This window comes from Podarcis liolepis, assembly GCF_965112155.1.
Source record: "Podarcis liolepis genome assembly, chromosome: 8".
Taxonomy (NCBI): Eukaryota; Metazoa; Chordata; class Lepidosauria; order Squamata; family Lacertidae; genus Podarcis; species Podarcis liolepis.
This window is the reverse complement of record NC_139560.1, coordinates 36,845,883-36,864,545: the sequence shown is the minus strand read 5'-3', so window position 1 is coordinate 36,864,545 and position 18,663 is coordinate 36,845,883. Positions and strand designations below refer to the sequence as shown.

General features: G+C 47.6%; 1 protein-coding gene and 1 long non-coding RNA gene across 8 annotated transcripts in view; one reads left to right on the top strand and one right to left on the bottom strand.

Moving 5' to 3' along the window:
- LOC310713625 overlaps nt 1–2,829 on the top strand; it is a 39,387-nt gene extending 36,558 nt beyond the window's left edge. Inside the window, exon 4 of the long non-coding RNA XR_014529354.1 lies at nt 2,741–2,829. This is a non-coding gene — a long non-coding RNA (uncharacterized lncRNA). The remainder of the gene's footprint in view (nt 1–2,740) is intronic.
- Nucleotides 1–3,621, bottom strand: part of CA8 (carbonic anhydrase 8) — a 43,078-nt gene extending 39,457 nt beyond the window's left edge. For 2 of the 7 annotated variants that reach the window (XR_014529343.1, XM_083518010.1), the window contains exons 1-2: nt 3,358–3,611; nt 259–450 (exon numbers count right to left, since the gene is read on the bottom strand). Coding sequence is in view for 4 of the 7 variants with exons in the window: in XM_083518010.1 (XP_083374136.1) it covers nt 259–450; nt 3,358–3,433 (268 nt within the window). In the remaining 3 variants the exon portion in view is untranslated. Of the gene's footprint in view, nt 1–258; nt 451–3,357 lie in introns of all 7 variants that reach the window. The other 5 variants (XM_083518009.1, XM_083518011.1, XR_014529342.1 and 2 more) reach the window with 4 other exon arrangements.
- Nucleotides 3,622–18,663: the final 15,042 nt, after the last annotated feature.

Sequence of the window (18,663 nt, the reverse complement as noted above, 5' to 3'; positions counted from 1 at the left end):
TCAGTCCCTTGTTCAATGCTCACCTCAGCTGTAGACTTGCTAGGTGGCCTTAGGCAAGCCATTCTCAGCCTCAGTCTTCACACCTGTAATATGGGGATAATAACACCGACCTTACAGGGTGCTTGTGAGAATATTGAGCTAATGTGTATGAAACTGTCTGCTTTTTGTTGTTGATAAGGATAGCATAATTTTAAAATGTGACAGCAATGATGGTTTGGACATATCCCAAAGCAAACAATAAAGAATAGGAAAGCATACCTGATTTGGACTTTAAGAGGATCTGAACCGAGTGTCCATCATTGATGACCTCACAGTCACGGCACACAACATAGTTTGGTGATAAACGTACTTCCAACAACAAGGGGTCAAATTTTGCTTCTCTTGAATTCAGGTTAATAGGAGACTGATATTCTCCATTAGCATCGGGAAAGACTAATCCCCACTCAACCCCTAGGACAAAAGAAAACATACTTGTTTGAAATTAAAAATTAAACTATTTCTATATGCTCTTCGAATCATGAGCCCTAAAATATATTCCGTCTACTTCCTTATGCTGATGCAAGTTTCTTAAAACTCTTAAAAGGATTCGCCCAAATCTTCCTGTTCCTTCTAGATGTCCAAAGTACAAAATAGTAAAGGTAAAGGGACCCCTGACCATTAGGTCCAGTCGTGGCCGACTCTGGGGTTGCGGCGCTCATCTCGCTTTATTGGCCGAGGGAGCCGGCGTACAGCTTCCAGGTCATGTGCCCAGCATGACTAAACCGCTTCTGGCAAACCAGAGCAGCACATGGAAACGCCGTTTACCTTCCCGCTGGAGCGGTACCTATTTATCTACTTGCACTTTGATGTGCTTTTGAACTGTTAGGTGGGCAGGAGCAGGGACTGAGCAATGGGAGCTCACCCAGTCGCGGTGATTCGAACTGCCGACCTTCTGATCAGCAAGTCCTAGGCTCAGGGCCAAACTATATATGATATTAGGGGACACGGGTTGCTCTGTGGTCTAAACCACTGAGCCTAGGGCTCGAATCCCCATGACAGGGTGAGCTCACTGGTGGAGGAAGAGGAGTGGGGGGGGGATGCACTGCCCTTGGCAGCGCAATCCCGGCAGGGTGCCATCGTGGCTGCCCCCTCCCATGCTGGGCACCACACCCCTGCGGCCGCACACCCTGCTTCCGCCTGCTCTCTGCCCCCTCGGGGCCGGAGCATGAAGCTCCGCCAGTGAGTGAGCTCCCATTGCTCGGTCACAGATCCTGCCAACCTAGCAATTCGAAAGCACGTCAAAGTGCAAGTAGATAAATAGGTATCGCTCCGGCAGGAAGGTAAATGCCATTTCCATGTGCTCTGGTTTCGCCGGAAGTGGCTTAGTCATGCTGACCACATGACTCAGAAAAACTGTCTGCGGACAAACTTCGTCTCCCTCGGCCAGCAAAGCGAGATGAGCGCCGCAAACCCAGAGTCATTCGTGACTGGACTTAACTGTCAGGGGTCCTTTACCTATATATCTATATCATCCATATCTATATCTAGGATATTAAATGCAGAATCTGTCCTCATAGCGGGGAGCGTTGTTGGCCTCCTGACCCTAGTGTCACTGGTGCGGCAGGGTAGTGGTGACGTTCGGAGCTTTGTGGGCACATTTGCAGGAGTGCAGGATTTACTCCATCAGTGCCAACACAGCCCTGACATCTTGTCCCCTGCCTCCCCGCATCATCCAAATAAATGGCAGTAATGACAGTGTTAGGAGGGTGGTTCTGCAGCACCACCCTAGCCACTACTAGTTAAGTGAATCTTTACATTTACTGCGCCTATATTTTAAAACTGTTAGGGTGCTAAAAGTAATAAGATCCACAACAGATAGGGAGGTGGATTTTAACGCTCTCCTCCCCTGCTGTAGTCCTGATGGGAAAACACTCATTGAAAGCTGCTGTTTGCATTAGGAGGAAATTTACATTTGCCATGAAAACAGAAACTTCAAAGAGCAATTTTCATCAGGTTATTCTCTCCTACCTATCAACTGCAGTCCTGATATTTATCATCCCCCAGCCCAGCCCAGCCCAGCTCCTGCCGTTCATATTTTTTTAAAACATGCACATTAAATGAAAGGGCACAGTTAATTTGGTCCAGGTGGCTGTGAGACATGCCAAAGAAGTTTCATTAGGGGACAAAATATATTTGAAAAAAGAAATTAACATTTCTATATTCCAAGAAGCAAATGTAAAATGCTTGCCATGATCACTGACCCCTCTGAACTGGACAGCAATGTCTTTTCAACCAGCATCTGATTCAGTTAAGCCCAAATCATGGAAACCCAGTTCTGGTTTTGAAGAGAAACTTTTGCTGAGACAAAATCAGTTTCAAATAAAACATCATGAAGCAAATAAGCAAGTATCTGTGTTCACCAGAATGCTTCTTCGGATTGAAGAAAATGTCGGACTATGCTTGCACCCAAGATCTTGATTTTGCTTAACACAATCTAATCTCATTAAGTTTTCATAACATCTTCACTTCATCATAGAAACTGTAGACTTGGATCTTTTCACCATATCCAAGCAACACTGCGGGTAATACCCATACCCCCACACACACACACACACTCCGTAAGCTTGAAAGTTCACCCACTACTTCGTGAAGGTTTAGTTGGCTTTAATAAAGAGGTATTACTAACTTGCTAACTTGCTATCTTTTAGGATCCCCCGCTAGTGGGCTAACACATCTAACCAGCAATTTTTGTTTTTCTTAGCCTTCTGTCACAAGACCATCATTTCCACAACTAAATATGCAACTGTAACTGTCTGCTTCATTTACACATTGCTGCCATTTGTGAGTCCTAGCCATAAACATTTCTGTACCCATGTTATTAAATTCAGCTTGGATTATCAAATGTGAGAGGAGATTAGAAATCCCTTTTGATTTCCCTCAGTCTGTGCTCACTGGACAGTAAAAAGCAACAAAAGCAACCCAGCTTTTTGTGTGTACAGCCAGTGGCGCTGTCAGAGCTACAGTGTTTGACTTTCAAACACAGCGAGGGAATGTGCAACTTATTTGTGGAAATGCTGCATCTTTGCCTTCGGAAAGAGAAGGGCTTACTGCTGAAGCAGTTCTAGAGTTTCTGTTTTGTGTTGGTTGGGGTTTTTTTAACCTAAAATTAAATAACATGCTTTTCTTAACCTGATAGTTTGCACATTGAAACACAATGTGCTAAAATGACACCTTCCAAGGCGTATTGGTGACAAGAGTAAATGTGAACTTTATATTTAAGTTTTCTCTCTCACACACGCACACTCAGGCACACAATGAAAATGCTTCACTCGCTCAGCCCACCTAGCAGCTCACAGTTTCAAGCCCCAACCTCCTTACCTTCTTCATAACCCCACTCCAAAGTCTCCTCTTTCTCAGGAAAGAGATCCGATTCCTCAATGTAGCTGTCAGCCATTCCCAGGCGCTCTCCAGCAGCTCCGTCCCTCTGAGCACTCTGGCTGTCTCTGGAAGGCTGCCTTGCGGAAGTCTGCTCTCTGCAGGCAGCCAGGCTCTGTGTGTGTGTGTGTGTGTGTGTGTGTGTGTGTGTGTGTGTGCAAAGCAGGAGCTGGAGACTTGCACTGGAGAACAGCTCGTCTATGACTGCATGTGAGAAACACATACGAGAGTCAGGAAGCTTGGTTGATGTTTGTTTGGCCCCTGTCACTTTTATATACATTTCTAGAGAATCCTGAAATGTGATGGTATTATTAGTCAGTGTATGATATGGGTTAATGAAATATAATACAGTACAGGGATGGGTGGGTAGGTGGAGCAATCAAATCCAGGCATTTAAGGCAAACAATTAGGCTGTGAAGAAAGATAGATGCTCTACAAGGTGAAGGGATTTGTTTGCCTCCAGGAGCCTCTAAAACAGGGGTGAGGACCCAAATGTTTTTGGAGTTCAACTCAAATCAGCCCCTGCCTGCATGGCCAATGGAGAGGGAGGATGGGAGTTGTAGCCAACAACATCTGAAGGGCCACAACTTCCCTGTTTGAAACCAACTCACTGGAGAACTGTGACGTGTGTGTCCAGCTGTGTCTAGACTTGTAGCTAAGCCGACATTTGAGCAGGAACTGTCCCATGTTAGAATGCATCTGTTCAAAGAACAAAGTACAGTGGTACCTCGGGTTAAGTACTTAATTCGTTCCAGAGGTCTGTTCTTAACCTGAAACTGTTTTTAACCTGAAGCACCACTTTAGATAATGGGGGCTCCTGCTGCTGCCGCCGCGCCGCCAGAGCCCGATTTCTGTTCTTATCCTGAAGCAAAGTTCTTAACCTGAAGCACTATTTCTGGGTTAGCGGAGTGTGTAACCTGAAGCGTATGTAACCTGAAGTGTATGTAACCCAAGGTACCACTGTATTGCTATGTGGAAAGACTGGTGAAAGATATGTTGCAAAGTCCCGGGGCACAATGACCAAAGCACTGACCACATGACTCCAGAGTAGCACTTTTACTCTGTATGCTGGAGAGCCCCTAGCGCTCTGTCTTGATTTAGACTCACTTGCATTTTAAGAAAGGAAGACTACTTCTTTTTCATGCCCTAGAATGCTATTACTAAGCATTCCAGACTCTCATTGTTTTGAGGGAGGGGTTCAAGTACATATCTGAAGTTTATGTTTGTGTAATAAAAATGGATTAAAACCGTGCTGCAACAAATTAATTTTTTTAAAAAACATGACTTTTTGCCATTTGGAAAATGCACTAAAAAGTGTGGGGTGAATGAACGACTAGTAGGAAGACATGTGTAAAGGCTCTACAAACATATCAGAATGAATGAACAAGACATATGCTCATTGTCTTATAACTCAATTGCCACACTCAAATGCATGTCCAATTTGACAGGACTTTACTTAGGTACCAATTATCCTAAACCTCCAGCCTGTAATGATCACTGTGGAGAGCAGGATGACTTCTCGGGTTAATTTTATAAGAAAACACCTTAACAACCATATCTTAGGCTGTGCATGCCTTGGAACGAAACTGGAAATTTAGGAGAAGTTCCTAGTAGCAACAGTAAATAAAATATGCAGGTAGTGGGCCTATCCTGAAGCCACTGATTAGTCAACCTATTGTGGAACAGATCAACATTGCTTGCCATACACAATCTGATGTACTGAACTAGCCCAGCTGAACCCTTCAAAAAGCCCTGCCTGTAGTTCTTTACACATGCCACAAACATCATTTAAAAGTGGATTTCAACATGGCTGTTTCGTAGCAGTGATGCATAGTGTCCTGAGTGACTTCCAAAGTTTCCCTTAGTGTGCATCTTGGCAGTGAAAATTGTAGACACATTATACACAGCTGCAGAAGGTGCTCAGAAACAGGAGAACAAATTATGAACTACATTTTGTGCTTGTACATTTTTATTAGAGGAAGGTGCAAAGAGGAAGAAGACAAAGAACACCAAACCCTGAAACAGAAATGTCAACACAAGCTTCTTTTTGCAGGACCTTTGTTGTTTGTTCTTTGATCAACGAGCAAGACTCTGAAGTGAGTCAATGTGCTGAATCTAATTTGACCCTTTGGGGACCAGAAGGTTATTCCTCTTTCTACATTTGCTTTAAACAAGGATGTGCCCAACTATAAGTCTACATGGCCACAAGGGCAGTGAGGCTGTGTAAACAAAGCTTGGGGGAAAGATTAACTTTTCAGAAAAACAAAAACAGAAATGCATACCTTATATAATAGGGGTTTTCCATAATAAAGAAGGTAACATTGCTTATTCAAGGTTGTCTCTGGGCCAGAACTCAGGGGGAATTTTATTGTACTGCCCACCAGCATGGGTTACACAATGTGTACACTTATGTATAGTAGATACCCATCACTTTTACTTGTTTTTAAGAAAAGCAGCTCTGAGAGGAGATGGTTGGGAGTAGAGGAATTACGTATGTGAGAGAAACAGTGTTTAATTATCTCAACACCCTTCTCCAAATTGCCCTTTTTTGCTCTCCCAAGAGGTTTCAGAAGTGTTACTGCCTGCACAAAGCACTCATTTTGAACATTAAGGGTAGAGAGTCACTAGGGGAAGTTTTGGAATAGACATATGGTTGTGAATCTTCCCTGCTTGACCCACATGATCCCAGTCGATCAAAGCTACTTTTCTAAAGGGGAAAAGGGGGCATCTGTTACCCCCTAGGCTATCTTTAAACACCCCTAGGCTATCTTTACATTGTTTGACTGCTGGTTAGTAGACTCAGCCTAGTAATCCTGGTGGCTATCAAATATGAAGGATACATCCATTGCTTTATAGTGTGTGTGATGACCTACCAATATGCATATATACAAGCAGTGATTCAGTTCCATGTTTAACAAGGAAATGCTAAATCTGAAGAACACTATGGGAGGGGGGAAATTACAGCTACAACAAAATTCAGTTTGGCAAGATAGTTGAAAGACTTTCTAAAATATTTAGCCAAAGAGGAAAACAAAAGAGGAAACAAGAACTTTGTAACGCAGAGCAAGGGAAGGGGCTGACACACAACAAGGGGTATGAAATAGCAGTATGGAGCAGGATTAACCAAACAAGCTCCATCAGTGGAAGCCCTGTGCAGAGGCTTCCACTAAATTGGCTCAGGGGTCAGTAGAAACCACAGAACGACACACAGGGGGAAGAGAGCGAGGATCATTCTGTTTGGAAAACTGAAATGCTGGAATGTCTGTCATAGCATGATGCTGAATTTCATCCATGATGTCTTTGTAGTAAAGATGCAGGATCTGCCTTGTACCAGATCAGACCATTGGTCCACGTAACTTGTCTATGCTGTCTGGAGGTAGCACCTGCCCTAGGTTTCAGGCAGGAGTCACCAGTCCTACCTGGAGACCTTTTTCCAATAAAAATATGTGCTTTATCACTAAGCTATGGCCTTTACCATAACTCAAACTCAATAAAAGGAATAGAATGAGATTTTCTAAACAAAAACTGCAGTCATGAGGTGCTGAAAGATCATTCACCTAATCTTAATCAGGTTGAAAGCCAGAAGGGATTCCTGAAAGAATTAGGGAGACTAATCAGGTCATTTGGGACACTCTTGGCTTCAGTTGGTCTTTTTATTTATTGTGGTGGGGTCAGAAATTAAATATTACCTAAAGTAACTGAGTGAGCTAAAGATTCATGTGAACAAACAAGGGCTGGAGTAAAAGGTCACATAATATAAGTGCAGTTTTTAAAACCAATGAAATAATGAATTTCAAATATTAGAATTAATTATTGCCTAGCCTGCCTCCTGTTTTGTCTGTTTACGTAATACTTTCCGTATTTTTTGCCCTATAGGGCACACCAGCCCATAGGACGCACTTATTTGGGGGGGGGGGGAATAAAAGGGGGGAAATTATTTTTCCCCCCCAGCCCCAAAGAGCAAAGAAGCCATGACAGCGAGCGGGATGGATCCTGCTCGCTGTCCTGGCTTCGTTTTTAGCCTCAGGGCTGGCGGTCCGGGAGCGAAGGCAAAGTTGCGCAACCTCGCCATTGCTCCTGGAGCTTGTGGGGCTGGGGAAGCCCGAGCTTCCCCCGACCCCAGCCCCCAGAACGGGTCCGAGAGCGATGGCGAAGTTGCGCGCAGCTTCGCCATCGCTCTCGGAGCTTGCGGGGCTGGGGGTGGGGGAAGCCCGAGCTTCCCAGCCCCCAGAACGGGTCCCAGAGCGATGGCGAAGTTGCCATGGTCTCTGACCATTTTTAATGAAGGAAACCCACTTGTTGAACATATTAAGAGAGGAAAATACTTTGGGTATAACACAGGTAGTGAGAACAAGGGTGAGATGCCCCATCAAGTACCTGTAAATATTGCTTATTAGGACATAACACAGAAGCATCGAAAAGCGACGCAACTTTTCATGCTTCTGAGTAAGAACCGGTTGTGGCTTGCACTTCTCCATTGGGAGACATTTAGCTCACAGTGGTGCCTGCTTCCTCAGACATTACTTGGGAGCATAGAGATATGATGTTCTTCACAGTAATGTATAAAGCTGATCAGGCCCACCTAGCTGAAATGAAGCATTTTCTGCCTCATCGGGCTGTTTGCTAATGTGCAAAAGTTGCCCTTGGACATATAATGATATGCAGTGATAAACCAGTTTAATGTTATGTACATGACCCCCAGTCTCTTCTGTTTCCCCCACTACTCTTTTCCTCCTCTGCATGTAGGAGATCAGAACCATCTGCTCCCATTTTAAGCTAGCAAACGTTGTTTCATCTGAACTATGGTTTGCTAGAACAAGCCAAGACCAAACCAAGATCCTGCCTTGTTCAGATAAACCTCAGTTAAAACTAACCACAGCTTTTAGTTTGAACACAACAACAAAATGGTTAGTTTAAAGCAGAAGTGGAGGCTTCCCATCTCCTCTTTGTATCTACACTGAAGGAGATGGGATTGGGGAGCAGGCTCACACATACAGCATTAAACGATGGTTTAGCTCAGGGCTGGGGAACCTGTGGTTCTTCAGGTGCAACGCCAGATTTAGGGCAGTGCAGGCGGTTCCCCCACACAGGGCGCTGAACAAAACTGAGAAGATCTATTTGGGGGCACAAAATTTTGGCCTCACATAGGGCCCCATATTAGGGACGCGGGTGGCGCTGTGGTCTAAACCACTGAGCCTTGGTCTTGCCGATCGGAAGGTCAGCAGTTCGAATCCCCGCGACAGGGTGAGCTCCCGTTGCTCAGTCCAGCTCCAGCGGGAAGGTAAACGACATTTTCGTGCACTGCTCTGGTTTCGCCAGAAGCGGCATAGTCATGCTGGCCACATGACCTGGAAAAACTGCAGACAAACGTCAGCCCCCTCAGCCAGTAAAGCGAGATAAGCGCCACAACCCCAGAGTCGTTTGTGACTGGACTTAACTGTCAGGGGTCCTTTACCTTTTTAGGGCCCCATATTACTAAAGATTAGGGACGCGGGTGGCGCTGTGGTCTAAACCACAGAGCCTAGGGCTTGCCGATCAGAAGGTCAGTGATTCGAATCCCCGCGGCGGGGTGAGCTCCCGTTGCTTGGTCCCAGCTCCTGCCAACCTAGCAGTTCGAAAGCACGTCAAAGTGCAAGTAAATAAATAGGTACTGCTCCGGCGGGAAGGTAAACGGCATTTCCGTGCGCTGCTCTGGTTCACCAGAAGTGGCTTAGTCCTGCTGGCCACATGACCTGGAAGCTGTACGCCGGCTCCCTCAGCCAGTAAAGCGAGATGAGCACCGCAACCCCAGAGTTGGCCACGACTGGACCTAATGGTCAGGGGTCCCTTTACCTTTATTACTAAAGATTACCCACGCCCACCTGTCCCAAGTGTTATCAGACTCTCATTCTTGTTATTCCCAATAGTCAAGGATGATGGCAGCTGTAATAAACTAACTTCTGAAAAGCCACAGGTTTCCTATTCATGTTTTAGTGTTACTTCTGAACCTGATCATCATTATAGAGGACCATCTGCTTCATCAGTGAAACACAAATTGCTTCTGCACAACTCAAAATGCTAAACAGAAGATTGTAGAACAGGGAGGCAGAATATCCTGCAGCTGGTCTGGCACACCATTTCTTCATACTTCAATCCCCAATTCTTGGATTTTTAACAAAGTAAATTGGTATAGCATTTAAAATTCCATTTTAGTTGGTACCTCTGAGCACTCTAAAATACTAAAGTGCTGGATATTATTGCTAACATTTATAATTAATTGTTCATGTTCTAGCTTGTTAACTGGCTTTAAATTTAGAGCAACTGCAAGTACTGAGAGTCTTATTTGGGTTCTTTTCATTTGCCTGTGTGATGATGAGATGTTATATTCCAAAACATTAATGTACTCAGCATTTATAAGTAATATAAAAAACCCTAATGAACAGAGTTCCAAAGTGACATTAAACCTTCTTGTTGACAAATTTGAAATGAAATCTTAGCTTTCTGAAGGGCAATGCAGTAAAACACCCCTATAAAGGCAGAAAGAGCCATGTGCCACAAATATAAGAAATGGCAATGTTCATTGAAGCTGTTTTCTTTCTGCTGCATTCTCTCTCTCTCTCTCTCTCTCTCTCTCTCTCTCTCTCTCGCATTTTCTTAAAAAAAAAAACCACAAAAAACTTTAATGGAGGGTGGGGTAATCATAGTGCTGATAGACTTTGCCAAGCTAGCCAAGATTACGAATGGGTGAAATGTTAGTCTGTAAAATTTCTTTATCTGTAAAACAAAGCAAAGAAACCTACTATGGAAACATAGTTTAATTGTTGTTAGCATCTGTGTGAGCAGTGCAGAACACAAACCCACAAATCTGTTACTGTATTTCTAGGAATGAATAGGCATGTGAATGACCTGTTTTATTTTTGTCGATGCTTGCCCTCCCCCACCCTGAGTTGTTGTTAGGGGACACATGACAGTGGCAGACCCATGTCTTTAAATGCAGCTTTCCCCCAGTCATAGGCGGGCGGGCGGGGCGGGAGGGCTGGAATGTGAGACAGGTGTCTTAAAATACAAATGGGGACAAGGACCAGGGCTGTTGAACTTCTTATCACCTGTCACTCCCCTGCCATACACTGTCTGTCCACTAGGGTCACTTTGTTCTCAGCCAGGCTCAAGACTTTGATTACTATGGCAATCTGAAGTGAGGCTATTACCTTTTCTCTGGGCTTTCTGCAGATCTGACTGGCTAAAAGGGTCAGTTCATGGGGAACTGATGACTACAAAAGGCTTGGTTAAACAAGCAATAGTGGGTTTCTGAAATATACTCAGAGTCGCAAAGTGATTTCATGCTCTTTATTCAGCTCATGGTGGTGAGGAGGAATGAATGCAAGTCCCCTCACAGTATCTGCTTTATATACATTATTTACACAATGGGCTGCACATGATTGGCTAATTCCGGAATTCTACTGTAAGCCAATCAGGTTGTGGATTCACTTCAATCTGGAGCAGGATTGGGTGGTTCCTGCCAACCAATCATACTGCTGCATTGTTCTAGGACCAATCAGACTGCTGCATTCTGAATCCTATTGTTCTAGGACTAATCAGACTGCTGCAATTTGGATCCTATTGTTCTCAGTACATAACACCCCTCCCCTCTAAGTTCCAGTCCTGCCCGGGAGGTCGCATTCATAGTCCTCAAGGTATGCCGGCAGCCTACGTGTGCGTTGCGGCCTGGGGTGTTCCCTGGACCGGGCTCCAGGTTCTGGCTCGTGTTCCAAGGATGCTGGCTGTGATGGGGTTGTTTGGTCTGGTGCAACCGGCTCGCTCAGTCGTGGTTCTGGTTCAGGTGTCCTTTCGGCCTCACGGGTCCTCTCTGTATTTACTGATTCTGCCTCTCCTGCTGGCCCCTCCTGCTCTATGGGCCTCACTGCCCCGCTGTTCCCTTGGGACTCCTCTGACCTGTCCTCCTCCTGGGTTTCTCCCGGGAATCGTCGCCGTATCTGGTCGCAGTGGCGCCGCCAGCATTGCCCCCCATCCGTTAGCACCTCGTACGACACTGGGCCAGTGACCCTGGTGACTGTGGCGGGTACCCATGCTGGGCCTGCCCCAAAATTCTTTGCGTACACTGGGTCCTGGGCCTCGAAGGTCCGGGGGTTCCTGCCTTCCCCCACCACTACCTCATCCTGAGCTCTATCGGGGTGAAGGCGGTCCAATCTGATTGCAAGGCGCCGACCCATTAGTAGTTCAGCGGGGCTCCGGCCAGTCGTTGAGCTGGGGGTGCTATGCTGTGCTAGAAGGAATGTGGCAAGGCGGTACTCCCAGTCCCCTTGCGTCATGCGGCGGAGGGTGTCCTTGGTGGTCCGCACCATGCGTTCTGCTTGGCCATTGGTGGCAGGGTGGAACGGCGCCGAACGGATGTGGCGGATGGCGTTCTGTGCTGTGAAGGTTTGGAACTCTCCTGACGTAAATGCAGTCCCGTTGTCTGAGACGAGAGTGTCAGGGAGCCCGTGGGTTGCAAACAGCCTGCGTAGTACACGGATGGCTGCGGACGTGGAAGTGGACGGTACCAGTGCGACTTCCAGCCATTTGGTGTAGGAGTCCACCACTATGAAGAATGTTTTCCCCTGAAAGGGGCCAGCGAAATCCACATGCAGGCGTGACCATGGTGCTCGGGCAGACTCCCAGGACTGGACTGGGGCCCTTGGGGGATCTGGGCGGGATTCTTGGCAGGCCTGGCAGTGTTTGACCCAGGCCTCTATCTCTCCATCAATCCCCGGCCACCACACATAACTCCTGGCAAGGGCCTTCATTCTTACTACCCCTGGATGTGTCTCGTGTAGGGCTGTGAGGACCCTTTTGCGGAGGGGCTGGGGAACAACGACTCTGCTTCCCCATAACAGGCACCCCTTGTGGGCCGACAGTTCATGTTTGCGGGTTGTGTAGCCGGCGAATTCTGGCCCGGGGCTGCTGCTGGGCCATCCCCTCCACACCCAGTCCAGGACCCGGGAGATGACCCTATCTTTCTTGGAATGGTGTGCAACTTCTTGTGCCTGAATGGGGCGGTCGGGAAGCAGCTCCAGGCTCATAACCTCTTGTGCAGGTGCTGGGTCGGGGCCTGTTTCCGGTAGTGGTAGCCTGCTGAGGGCGTCCGCATGGCCCATCGCCTTCCCAGGTCGGTGAATCAGTGCATACTGGTAGCTAGCAAGGAAAATTGACCACCTGAGGACGCGAGGAGACAGCACTTGGGGGGTCTGCTTTTCGGGAGCAAACAAGCCAAGCAACGGCTTGTGGTCAGTCACCACGGTGAAGGGCCGCCCGTACAAGAAATCATGGAATTTTTTTACTCCCTTCACGATTGCCAGACCCTCCTTGTCAATTTGCGAGTAGTTCCGCTCGGTTGCGTTGAGTGTCTGGGAAAAGTACGCCACCGGTACCTCTCTTCCATCCGGGAGTTGGTGCCCCAGGACAGCGCCAATGCCATAGGGTGAGGCGTCGCATGCTAGCACCACCGGCAGCCTCTCGTCGAAGTGTGCCAAGACAGAGTTTGAGACAAGCAAGTCCTTGACTGCCTGGAATGCGGCCTCCTGGCGCTGGCCCCACACCCAAGGGGCCCGCTTGTCCAGGAGTCTGTGTAGGGGCTCCGCTACCGCCGCCTTGTGGGGAAGGAAGGAATGGTAAAAGTTCAATAGTCCCAAGAAGGCCTGAAGTTCAGTCTTGCTCTTGGGCGCTGGGGCATCACAGATAGCCCGTACCTTGTCCCCAGTCGGGTGGACCCCTTCTGCGTCCACCATAAATCCCAGAAAGTCCACCTGAGGCACTCCTAGTAGACATTTTTCCCGCTTCACCTTGAGACCCGCCGTCTGGAAACGGTGCAGAACGGTGCGGAGGCGGTCCTCAAACTCCTCTGGTGTGGGCCCGGCAATCAACACATCATCGAAGAAGGGGGTGACACCAGGAATCCCTTTAAGGAGAGAGTCCATTAGATTCTGGAATATGCCTGGTGCCACGCTGACCCCGAATTGCAGCCGCTTTACCCTGAACGCTCCTCTGTGCGTCACAATCGTCTGTGCCTCTGCTGTGGCCTCATCTACTGGCAGCTGTTGATATGCTTGGGCCAAGTCCAGCTTGCCAAAAATTTTCGACCCAGCCAGGGTGGCAAGGACATGGCTGACCACTGGCACTGGGTATGCGTGGGCCGTGAGGGCCTTGTTTATGGTACATTTGTAGTCTGCGCAGATGCGGACCGAACCATTAGGCTTGACAGGTGTGACGATTGGAGTTTCCCAGGGGGCATTAGGCACCGGCTCCAGCACTCCTTGCTCCACGAGTCGGTCCAATTCCTCGTCTATACGGGGTTTCAAGGCGAACGGGACCCGGCGGGCCTTGAGCCTGACCGGTCGTACTGCGGGGTCAAGCTGTAGCGCAATGGGGGGGCCCGTATACTGTCCCAATTTCCCGTCGAAAACCCCTGGAAATTCCTTGCATATGGCGTCCACGTCCACTTGTAAGCTAGTGTGGTTCACCCCGGTGACAGCTAGCCCCAGTGGTCCAAACCATGCCAATCCCAGTAAGCTAATGTAGGGGCCCTTGACCACAAGCAAGTCCAGTTGCCGCGTCCGCCCTCGGTATTGCACCCTGAAGGTCCCCACCCCCATTGTGGGGACCTTACGTTTCTGGAAGTCCCGTAGGGTGAATGGGGCCGGCCTGAGTTTGGGACCCCCAGTAGGACACAGTTTCCTTAAGGTCTTTGCCGAGATTATGGATAGAGTTGAACCCGTGTCAAGCTCCATGCGGCATGGGGCCCCCTCTATCTGTACCTCTACATAAATTTTCTCTACATTAGGGTGGGGCAACTGGTATACCTGGCAGTCCGTGAGCTCCGTCGAGTTGCCTTGGTGCGTTGGGCCCCGGGACCTGGGGCTCTTGGGTTGGTCATCTGATGCCTGGTGTCGGGTGGGCCGAGCCCGACACACCCGGGCAATGTGTCCCAATTTTCTGCACTGCCTGCACTCTGCGTTGCGGAAACGGCAGGTCCTCCTCTCGTGACTCTCCCCGCAGCTTGCGCAGTTCCCTCCTTCTCGTCGAGGCAGCTGTGGTTTGTGCGCTGCTTGAGTGCGCTGCTGTACTCGGTGCACCTCCTCCCTGTCAGATCCTGAGTCGTCGGTGAGGTCTTCGTGGTGGACCCTCGGTTGGGATGGCAGGCTCGGCCGTGCCTCTTGCGTCGACCTCTCGGCAGCTTCCGTTGCCAGGGCCTCCTCCAGAGCGACCTGGAACGTTAGGTCCTTCTTGGCGTAGAGGCGTCGTTGCAGCTTCTCATCCTTCAGGCCACCAACGAGGCGGTCACGAAGCATGTTCTCCAGCTCTGAGAAGTTGCAGAACCGGGCGGCTTGGCGGAGAGAGGTCACAAACCCAGTTATGGTTTCCCCAGGGGCTTGTCGCTTTGCGTAGAAGGCATTTCGACGAGCCACCACTGAGGGCTGCGGCGAAAAGTGCCCCTTCAGCTGTTCCATTATTGTTTTGTATGGAACAGTAGCGACGTCTTCAGGCGCAAGGAGAGCCCGGGCGATTTCAAACGTCTCCTCTCCGCAGACGCTGAAGAATATCGCCCTCTTCTTGGCGTCTTCTTCGTCGGTGACCCCTTTGGCTTCTAGGAGGAAGGTGAAACGGGAGGCGTATGCTTCCCAGTCTCCAGATGCTGGGTTGAATGGCGAGAAGTTGCTGTTGGCTGCCATTCTGAGTTCCTTGTGTCCCGGAGCTGAAGCCTGGATACACGGTGCGAGGCAGCGGTGCGGCAGGTGGCGGTGCTGCGGTGCTGTGTGTGGCAGTCAGCTCAGCGGGATCCCACCTTCGTCGCCAGTGAAATATACTCAGAGTCGCAAAGTGATTTCATGCTCTTTATTCAGCTCATGGTGGTGAGGAGGAATGAATGCAAGTCCCCTCACAGTATCTGCTTTATATACATTATTTACACAATGGGCTGCACATGATTGGCTAATTCCGGAATTCTACTGTAAGCCAATCAGGTTGTGGATTCACTTCAATCTGGAGCAGGATTGGGTGGTTCCTGCCAACCAATCATACTGCTGCATTGTTCTAGGACCAATCAGACTGCTGCATTCTGAATCCTATTGTTCTAGGACTAATCAGACTGCTGCAATTTGGATCCTATTGTTCTCAGTACATAACAGTTTCTTTTAGCTTATAGCTACCAAGCACACCTTAGCTGCTTGAGTGGAAGCTGGAGAAATACAATTTGTAGTTTCTGAAAGCAAAGATGGAGGAAACATGGGGGTGTTTTACAACTATCCATCAAGGAGAAGCCTGAGGAGATCCAAGGGTATGTTGTTTACTAGGGATGTATAGAGGATTCAAATAAATCCTGCACTGAGGCAGAGGGATTTTGGGATGGCCCAAGACAAAGCAGGATCTTTATGCTTTTTCACTAGTTGAAGCAGGAAAAGTCCTGAAGCACTTTGTGGTGATTTAGGCAATCCGTTTTGCTTTTTTTTCCAAAAAGCTACAGACAACTGTCTACTAAAAGGGAAACAATGTCTCTAAGTTTATAAGCTTATTGTGTGAGGGAAAGACCAGAGTGTGAATGGGGTGGAGGAGGAAGCAACTTTGCAAAATTAATACCTACATCTGGAGTTTAAGGAAAACACAAGAACCAGAAGGCAGGAGGGGGAACTCCTTTGCAACTAATAGCCCTGGCTTGTAGTCAAGGGGGGATGACTTCACCCAGACTGTGAATTTCTCTGAGTTCCTCCTAACCCCAAATAAACTGAGTTCAAATGCTTGTGGACCTATCTGCTTGCAATTTGACAGATTTCTTTTCCAGGGGCACCTTACAGACCAATTGCTCACAAGACACATGGGGAGGTTAAGTTATTTCTTTTATTTCTCTCTCTCTCTCTTTTTTTTTTTTACACTGCATAGACTACCCTTAAAGGAAAATCAAGTATTTAGAAGGGGAGACACTGCCTGCAAATTTTATCATCTTCTGCCAAAAGGAAAAACATTATAGCTATTTTTGATTTCTCAACAGCCAAAGGTGGCAGAGGTCGTATTGAGAAATGAAGTAGGCTCACGTAGGCCCCGGGCAGACTTCAAAACACCTCAGACCAAACTGGAGTGCTCCATGAAGTGACAAAGATGAGTCTAAACCCTACACTGTGGTTGGTGCACACTCTTATTGTTTGCTTTGGCAAAAACTGACACTGGTTTGAAGACTTAACACTACTCCGCTAATCCTTGTCTCCTCCCCTGAGCTCTGTAACAGATGTTACAAACAGCACTATTGTATTCCAGTACAGTGGTACCTCAGGTTACAGATGCTTCAGGTTACAGACAATTCTGGAATGAATTGAGTTCTTAACCCGAGGTACTACTGTATTCTCTTCTCATAATGAAATGGAAGTTGAAAAAATCTGCTTCTTGAACCATCCTGCTCCTTGTAAAATGGGGAGCATAAAACATTAGCTGCGAAGAACCAACAGGTGTTTCACCTTTTGGGGCTACTTAGTCTGTGCTTTTCCAATAGCCATCTGGGTGGGGACAGGATGGTAGGAAGAGTGTGATATATGTCATTTAGGGTGCAGCCTGAGCAGAGGTCCTGCCTGTCTGGATGCTTTCTACACACCTATAGCATACCCACAGTCATGTTGCCTGTGAGAACTACGCTACAATTCTGTACTAAATAGTGATGAAAGCTTTGAGAAATTGACATTTGCAAGCCTGCCTGTTCCGTTTCTTGTTGTTTTGAAGCACTAATTTCACACACTGCTTTTCTTGTAGTGTGCTGAGGCAAAAGAAAACAGTGTGTCTAATGTTCAGCGTGCCTTGTCAAAACACGCTGCTTGCATCTTAAGATGTGGAAATTGTAAAAACTCACAGATCTGAGCTCCTAATTTACATATTTCACAGGGCTGAATGAAATCACCATACTATAAGGTTTAATGGCACATGCAAATAAACAAAAATATATAAGCAGGGTTGGTGTGAGTCCACAGTGGGTGGAATAAAATGGTGAAGAAGGCACTCAAGTGAGGGAAGGGCTCCTTCAGAAAGCTGTCTATCACTAATGTCGCTACACCGGGAATTGAGAAGCAGTGGCCCGCCAGATGTTGCTGGAGTGGAACTCCCATCATCCCTGAATGTAGACCAAGATAGCTGGTGCTAATGTAGTTGTCGTCTAGAAGCATATGGATGGCCACAGTTTTCCTATCCTTGCCCTACAGCCTCCAACGTATTCTGTGCCCCACACCAACAAAGTTTTCAGTAGAGACTAAGAGGGCAGAAGCAAGTTTAAATAAACTTGTAGCCAGATTGTCAACCACTTCTTAATCCCTATATGCACAATTGTGCACTTGACTGGGAATTAGTTTTTTTAGTGTGCAGTGGTGCCAGAGGTTTCTATTTTTATTTTTGGAGGATTATTCCTCCCCCATAAGCACACTCCAGAGAACAACTCACATTCAAGCTTGTTTTTCGGAAAAAAGGCAAGTTTGCCAGTTCACATTGCAATGCTTGTTTAGCTGTTTGTGCTTCTGTTTAGTTAGAAATTGCTTCTGCGCTATTAGAGTGTGGGTGTGTGCTCAGTATTCATATATAAATCGTTTGTGTACCAACACCTAGCACACAATTGACATTCAGTACAAGATAAAAGCAGTTTTATAAAAGAATCACTCACCTTTCACCCAGCAAGACTGCAGCAGGGCTGTGAAACGAACTTGGCCGAGACATGGCAAATGCTGTAGACAAACAGCCACAGATTGAGAACACAAACCACATGGCCTTGAACTGATGTCGCCATAGCCTGGATCACATTGAGGAATGTGCAGAGGTGGCATGGGGAAGTCAGACCTACCTGGGGTGCCACCAGCCCTTGGAAAGGAAGAAGAACAATAAGTAGCTGGCATTGTTGGCACAAAAGTGGAAGACTGGTGCCCAGTGAAGATCACATCCTAGACCTGCATTTCAGGCAGATGTGGCAGTTAAGGAACTCAAGGGTGAACTGCACCTGGACCTCCACCTGAGGCTTCCTGCCAGCTCAGCTCAGAGGTGCCAGGAAAGCTTAGATGGGTTATCTGAAAGTTTGGGGAAAAGGCATGAGGATGGTTTGCGCCTCCGTTCTGCTCTCCTCATTATTCTGCACGTTCTTGAAGCCCAGGGGGAGGAGAGCTTGTCACAACAGGAGAGGGACACACCCTCGATTCTTCAGCAGCCTCTTGACCACCTTCCTCTGCTTCAGCCTCTGAGTCTGAACTTCTCCCTGTC